At 50.8% G+C, this 7,799-nt stretch overlaps 1 protein-coding gene across 1 annotated transcript; it reads right to left on the reverse strand.

Moving 5' to 3' along the window:
• Positions 1-1,157: 1,157 nt before the first annotated feature.
• Positions 1,158-7,172, reverse strand: LOC109427243 (uncharacterized). The gene is made up of 2 exons (XM_062848374.1): positions 1,740-7,172; positions 1,158-1,517 (listed from the first exon to the last, which is right to left on the reverse strand). Exons 1-2 carry the CDS (start codon positions 7,170-7,172, stop codon positions 1,158-1,160), a joined length of 5,793 nt encoding a protein of 1,930 aa, XP_062704358.1.
• Between the last annotated feature and the right edge of the window lie 627 nt (positions 7,173-7,799).

Consider the following 7,799-nt stretch of genomic DNA (forward strand, 5'->3'; position numbering starts at 1 on the left):
TATTTTTATGATATTTTTTATCAGGGACAGATTGAGTTTAAATAAGGGCAAAAGTTGTTGAAGCATGGAAGCAATCGGTGCAAATTTGAATTTAGCAACACCACACACTCTCGTCAGAATACCCATTTTTTCATTGCTATCTCTGCCGCACTTCAAGAGGCTCCATTTAAAAATACCCATTTTCAAGTTGGGCAGCCCAACTCATAAAAATGGGTATTTTCAAGGGGTATTTTTAAATGGAGCCAATAGAGCTTGCTGACGTTTATTCACCTTTCTCTTTTAAACATGTAGGCGGAATAGGATTTGTTGTCATCAGGAAAGGTTTCCCGATGAAAACAAATCCTATCCCGCCTGCATGCTTGAAAGAGAGAGGTGAATAAACGTCAGCAAGCTCTATTGGGTTCTGTTCAAGCACTCGCCGTTTGACTACGGCTACTTTTCTTCACCTTGATGTTGCACTATCACTTTCCCCAGTAGCAATTCTTCACATAGATATGCTACTTATTTGCACTTTGCAGGTTCAAGTTTTCCACCACCGACACGACACTACCGCACGGGTTTTACGTCCCAAAGTGGGGGATTTCGGATTTCGTTTTAACAAATTCGCGATTGGAGATGAACGGTCGACTGATATTCGCGACGGTCGTTTTACTTCTGTTTATATTTACGTTTTTGGGTACACATTACACATACATACATTATTGTTCCTAATGTATAACAGTTATGTTTCGGTGCACAGTGGGTGCGTGCATGGTAAAAAATGGTAAGTATTGGGTGATTATATGTTTGTGTTTTACAGGTGATTTGTGTTTTTGTATGTTTACAGGTGTTCGAGTGTAACAGGTAAGTACTATTAACAATATTTACAAATTTCATTTAACAATAAACATTTAACAAATAAACAAGTAACACTTAAGTATTAAACATCCCGGCCGCCAATGAAATTTGAATCTTCTACGGTTGCTCCGGCAGCCGATGGTGGACGTTGAGCCGGCCTTCTGATAATGCTTGTAGTCAAGTTGACGTTAGTGGAAGCTGGACGATCCTAGAAGGGAGAGCGGCTGAGTTTCTGGATGGAAAGGGAACGACATGGTACTTGCCTAGGGCGAAGTCCAATCCGTTGGGTCCAAGGACCCAACGGAAGGCTTCGTTCCTCTTTACAGATGCTCCCGGAACACGCTCGATTCCCCCGAGCTTGGGCCAGGAGTCCTCTCGACTGACGGACTGCTGTAGCTTGATTGTGTTGGACACGAGGACACGTTAGCCGGATCGACCTGTGCCGGCAATGGACAAGGTTTGGGGGCTTGTTGGATGGATCTGGAAGCTGGGCGATTCTGGAAGGTACGAACGGCTGAAATTCTGGATGGAAAGGGAACGAACTGGTACTTGCCTAGGGCGAAGTCCAGTCCGTTGGGTCCAAGGACCCAACGGAAGGCTTCGTTCCTCTTTACAGATGCTCCCGGAACACGCTCGATTCCCCCGAGCTTGGGCCAGGAGTCCTCTCGACTGACGGAATGCTATAGTTTGGCCGGCAGTGAACAAAGTTTACATGATTCTGGAAGCTGGGCGACTCTGGAAGGGATGAACGGCTGAATTTCTGGATGGAAAGGGAACGAACTGGTACTTGCCTAGGGCGAAGTCCAGTCCGTTGGGTCCAAGGACCCAACGGAAGGCTTCGTTCCTCTTTACAGATGCTCCAGGAACACGCTCGATTCCCCCGAGCTTGGGCCAGGAGTCACCTCGACTGGCGACACAGTGTTGTTTGCTTGAGTTGGGTACGACGACACACTGGCCGGATCGATTTCCACCGGCAGTAAACAAAGTTTCCCGATGGCTCGTTGAGTGACTCCGGAAGCTGTCTTGACGGTCGCTACCCGAACTAGGCCATCCGCGCCGGGATGAACGCTGAGAACTCGTCCCAGAAGCCATTTCTGCGGTGGATATCGTTCATCCATCAGGGCGACGACTGAACCGACGACAAGATTGTCCAGTTCCGAGGTCCATCGATATCGATTTTGGAGTGTTGCCAGATATTCCCTGTGCCAGCGGTTCCAGAAGTGCTGCGTAAGCTGCTGAACACGTTGCCAACGGGACAGTCGGTTTTCCGGAATGTTTCGTATATCTGGATCAGGAACTGCGTTCAGCGGCCGCCCAATCAAAAAATGACCGGGAGTGAGGACCATTTCGTCTGCCGGACTGGCTGGCAACGGTGTTATTGGACGCGAATTTAGTTGAGCCTCAATCTGGATCAGCGCGGTTTGTAATTCTGTCTCGGTCAGGTGAGCATTTCCAAGGATTCGGCGTAGTAGTTGCTTCACAGACTTGACGCAGGCTTCCCAAATGCCGCCGAATGTCGGCGACCGCGGCGGAATGAAATGGAAGTGACTTCTATCATCCGCGCATGCCTTCGCTACCGCTTCCTGATGCTGCTGCGACTCAAAAAGTTTTCGGAGCTCTTTCAGCTCCCTGTGTGCTCCAACGAAGTTGGTCCCGTTGTCACAGTAGATATGAGCGGGAATTCCTCTCCGTCCGCTGAATCGCCGGAGACTGGCTATAAACGCTTCGCTCGTCAGATCTGTGACCAGATCTAGGTGGACTGCCTTCGTTGCCAGACAGACGTAAACGACTATGTACGCCTTGATGAACGGGTTACGAGTGTTCCGTAGTGTGCTGCGAACGTAGATTGGGCCAGCGAGATCTACTCCAACATTCTCGAATGGGTGCGCCTGGTTGACCCGAACTCGGGGCAAATTTCCCATCAACTGCTCCAGGTTCCTGGGTTTCGTTCGCGCGCAGGTCATGCAATGGTTGACGATGCTGCGCACTAGATTCCGGCCGCCAAGAGGCCAGTATCGCTGACGTAGTGTCGAAAGTAGCAAACTAGGACCGGCGTGAAGTGTCTTGACGTGTTCTCTTCTGGCGATCATCTCAGTCAAGCGATGCTTATTCGGCAAAACGATGGGGTGCTTCTCGTCAACCGGTATGCTAGCATTGTGGAGCCGGCCGCCAACTCGAATTATACCATCCACGATCTCCGGGTTGAGAAAACGAAGTTTCGACCGGTGACTGACTGGTCGACCAGAGCTGAGCAGACGGTATTCTTCCTTGAAGTGTTGCCGTTGAACTCGACGGAGAAGGTCGAGAAGAGTGCGGTCGATTTCTTGTGGAGAGAGTGGTCCAGTCACTAAAGGGTGATTGTGTTTGCGGCGTACACAGTTCTCACAGAACCGACGGAGCAGAGAGCCGATGCGGAGTAGATGTCGCAGACTGGAGTATCGGAAGATCAGATCTTCGTGAACTTCTTCGATTGCCGGTAGGGCAACCACTCGCCTTCTTTCGTCGTCGATGTTCGCCTTGGGAACATATTTCGCTGGCCATTGATGCTGGTTGGAATGCAGCCACTGCGGTCCATGCCACCACAGTTCACTCTCTGTGAGCTCATCGAGGTCCATTCCTCGCGAGATAAGGTCTGCTGGATTGTCTTGAGACGGTACGTGATTCCAGGTCGCTTGACTGGTCAGCTCTTGAATTTCGGCCACTCTGTTGGCAACGAAAGGAGCCCACGTGAGCGGGAGTCCGGAGATCCAGTTCAGGACGATTGTCGAATCCGTCCAAAGAACGATTTGAGCGTCATAGCGAAAATTTTCCAGCACTGGGCCCAGTAGCTTCGATAGGAGGAGAGCTGCACACAGCTCTAAGCGAGGGATGGTCTTAATGTTGATTGGCGCGACTTTAGATTTTGCAACGAGTAGGCGAACTGTGTGGTGTTCCTGGCCGTGGGTCGAACGGATATACACGCATGCTCCGTACCCCAGCTGTGAAGCATCGCTGAACCCATGAAGCTCCAGCCGTCGATAGTTGGGACGAAGAACGTGTCGAGAGATTCGGAGTAAATCGAAACCGGAAAGTTTCTGCTTGAATTCTTCCCAGTCGCGTGCGAACCCGTCTGGTACGGGTGAATCCCAATCGAGTTGTAGTCTCCAAAGGGTTTGGAGCTTCATCTTCGCCTTCGCAATCGTCGGGCATGCAAATCCTAGCGGGTCGAACAGACTGCTGATCTGCGACGCCAGTGCTCGTTTGCTTAACACCGGGAATTCAACCCAGTGCGGTGGCTTGAATAGTAGGAAGTCGGTTGACGGTTCCCATCGCAGACCAAGTGTGGTTACAGAAGCGTCGTGGTCCAGATCTCGGAGTGTGTTAGTCTCTCGGAGCTCCGGCGGGATGGTGTCGAGAACGGCTTGACTGTTTGACGACCATTGACGGAGAGTAATACCTGCTGAAGCGAGCATTGTGATGAGCTGTTCACAGGTCACGGCGAGAGAGCTTTCGTCATTCGAACCAGAAAGGAGATTGTCGACGTAGAAGTCATCACGGAGGAATGGAGCGGCCAGTGGAAATTGTGCTTCTTCATCGTCTGCAAGCTTCTGGAGCACCCTGGTCGATAGGAACGGTGCGCTGTTGGTGCCGTATGTGACGGTGCACAGCTGGAACGTCTTCAATGGAGAATCGGGATCATCGCGCCATACGATTCGCTGCAACGGCTGGTCCGATGGGTGAACCAGGATTTGCCGGAACATCTTCTCGATGTCGGCAGAGACAACGAACTGGTGGAACCTGAAGCGCATGATGATCTTGACCAGGGAGTCCTGAATGGTAGGACCAGGAAGTAGAACGTCATTCAACGAAAGCCCTGACTTTGAGCGGCACGAAGCGTCGAAAACGGTACGGAGCTTGGTTGTGGAACTGTCAAGCTTCATGACGGCATGGTGCGGCAGGAAGTATTGTGGCTGGTCATCTGCTTCATCAGGGCCGATCTCCCGCATATGATGAAGCCTCACGTACTCTTCGATAAACTGGTGGTACATTCGCTTCTTCTCTGGGTTTGCCTCCAACGACCGTTCAAGGGAATAGAAACGACGGGTTGCGTTGTACCGGTTGTCCTTCAGCTGCATGAGGAGTTCTTCACGCTTGGGTAGCTTCACGACGTAGCGACCTTCTGCGTTTCTCGTGGTATTCTGGACGAAGTGTTCCTCGCAGAACCGTTCGGACGGAGACCAGCCTCGGTTGTCTTGGACTTCTTCGAGCTGCCAAAAACGGTTGACCAGCTCCTCGATGATACACGGATTGCTGAATCTACAGTAGCGAGGATCCGCGTGATCGTGACCATCCAATAGGCATTCTCCGGATATGACCCATCCGAACTCCGTATTCTGCAGCAGCGGAAGTTGATCCCCGAGATTTATTCGTCCGTAACGAAGAATTTGGAAGAAATGTGCGGCGCCCAGAATAATATCGATGTTGCCGGATACCGCGAAGGTGGGGTCGGCGAGATCGATGTGTGGAGGGATTGACCAGTGACAAGTATCCACCGTAGATTGTGGCAGCTTCACAGTTATAGACGGGAGCACCAACATGGTACTGTTCAGCGAGAACGGCGCAACTCGAGACATCAGCGTTACGGTGGTTTGGTATTCGACAGAGGCGGACGTGTTCCCTATTCCACTAATGGCGATTGCTTGCGGTAGACGAGTACGAGGAAGCTGCAGTCGTTCGCAAAGTGCTCCAGAAATGAAATTGCGTTGAGACGCACAGTCCAACAAACAACGTGCAACCTTGATACGGCCCCTACCATCTCGGATGTTCACGAGCGCGGTAGGCAAAAAAACGGTTTCCGGACACACCTCCTTGGAATGTGTGACGAGAGCATATTGAGGCGTGCCGGAAGCGCTCTGAACATTAGCTTGATTGGTGGTACTGGTAGAGGGGAGCTGCTGTTGGATGGAAGCAAGCGAAGCGGACTGAGTTTGCGAAGACGACTGAGGGGGCACTTGGGAACCTTGCTGTGCAGATCCGGAGGTTTGACCACCAGAAGAGGATTGTGCATCAACAGTAGTGTGAAGCAGTGTGTGATGCTTCTTGGAACACACCCGGCATCGCTGGCCGGAGCAATTCCGGGCAAAGTGGGAACTTGATCGCAAGCAATTCATGCAGAGGTGTTTCTGTCTTACCAAATCTGTTCGCTGACTCACGTTGAGTTTCCGGAAGTCCGGACAGTGGTAGAGGTAGTGATCCTGGCCGCACTTCTCGCACGGCGGAGTCGGTTTCCCGACGGCGGAAGCTGAAGCGGATGAACTGCTAGACGATGCTGTTGATGCTGCTGCAGGGAATGCAACAGGCTTCGACGTCTTGGATTTGAAGCGGGGCGGGGGCGGTGGTGGTGGTGTGGCTGGGGAAACTGTGATCAACACTCGAGCGTAGTTTTGCAAGAAGTTGACCATTTTGACGTACGAAGGCATGGTGGTTGTTTCTTCTCCGGTGGAATCGTCGGTTTTATTAGTGATTCCACCCAGGACGGAGGCGATGTTCTCTGAATCGAGCTTGGTGCAATAGCTCTCCCACTCCCGATGCGTGTGTTGATCGAGACGGATGGACAGTTGATAAACCAACAGAGAACTCCATTTGTCTGCCGGTTCACCCAAGCTTTTCAGCACCGAAAGTTGCTGCTCAAATCGGTCCACGAGTGCTAGCAGCTCCTCTGCGGATTCGCGCTTCATCGCCGGGGTATCGAAGAGGGTCTTTATGTGGCATTTGACCAACTGCCGCTTGTTCTCGAAGCGAAGCCGAAGAGTTCTCCAAGCATCCTTATATCCCTGCTCGCTTATCTTGATCGGATCCAAAATACGAGCCGCTTCTCCCTGTACGACTCCCTTCAGGTACTGCAATTTCTCTACAGCGCTTATATCAGTCCGGCTGCCGATCGCTGACTCGAAGGAATCCCGGAAAACGCACCAGTCTTCGAGTTTTCCGCTGAACTTCGGCAGATTTAGCTCAGGTAGCTTAACTCGCAAAGACTGACCTGACGGAGCCTGTTTGCTAGCAGAGGAAGTAGAAGATTTGGACAACTTACTCAGACAGAAGGCAGAGAGCGCGTAGTATTTTCCATCCACTTTCATCCGCTCTTGCTTCAGGTCGATAGGGTGATCTTCGGTTGATAGCAGCTCCAACTGCACTGCGATTTCGTGGTACTGGTCGTACAGCTTCTCCAACCGCTTCGCCCACGCCTCCACTAGCCCAACTTGCTTCGGTTCTGCTTCATACTCCTTGACGTATCGCTCCAACAACGCCAGCGAATCGATGATGTTCGATTTCTTCTTCTGCAGTTCTTCGGCCATTTTTCCCTTTGTAGCGTCACAACCGGTTATTATTTCACTTTCTTGTTCTTTCTCGTATCAACTTGCCAATTTTCAATTAAATCGCAACAAACTTTTCACTCAACAATTTTGTCGCACAAAATTTCCGTTCTTGCACACCGCGCCTAGTTGCATATGCAAGTGGCTGACCAAAACAAAAAACGATCGTGACGACGATCGCACAGCTGATTGTAGGCTGAGTCACACACACTTGCTCGCACTGTACACTTCTCAATGGACGGGTTTGTTCACAGATATGGTTTGTTGCGATCTAACCACTGACTGTGTTCACTTTAGAACAAGATGGCATTAATCTTCCCCGGGGACGCTACAACACTTTCGCGCACTATTTGGCCATTTACAAATCACACATCACTTGGCTGTTTCTGTTCACCGTGATCCGGTTCGAAGGACCATAAATTTGTTCAAGCACTCGCCGTTTGACTACGGCTACTTTTCTTCACCTTGATGTTGCACTATCACTTTCCCCAGTAGCAATTCTTCACATAGATATGCTACTTATTTGCACTTTGCAGGTTCAAGTTTTCCACCACCGACACGACACTACCGCACGGGTTTTACGTCCCAAAGTGGGGGATTTCGGATTTC

This window comes from Aedes albopictus, chromosome 2, assembly GCF_035046485.1.
Source record: "Aedes albopictus strain Foshan chromosome 2, AalbF5, whole genome shotgun sequence".
NCBI classification, from domain to species: Eukaryota; Metazoa; Arthropoda; class Insecta; order Diptera; family Culicidae; genus Aedes; species Aedes albopictus.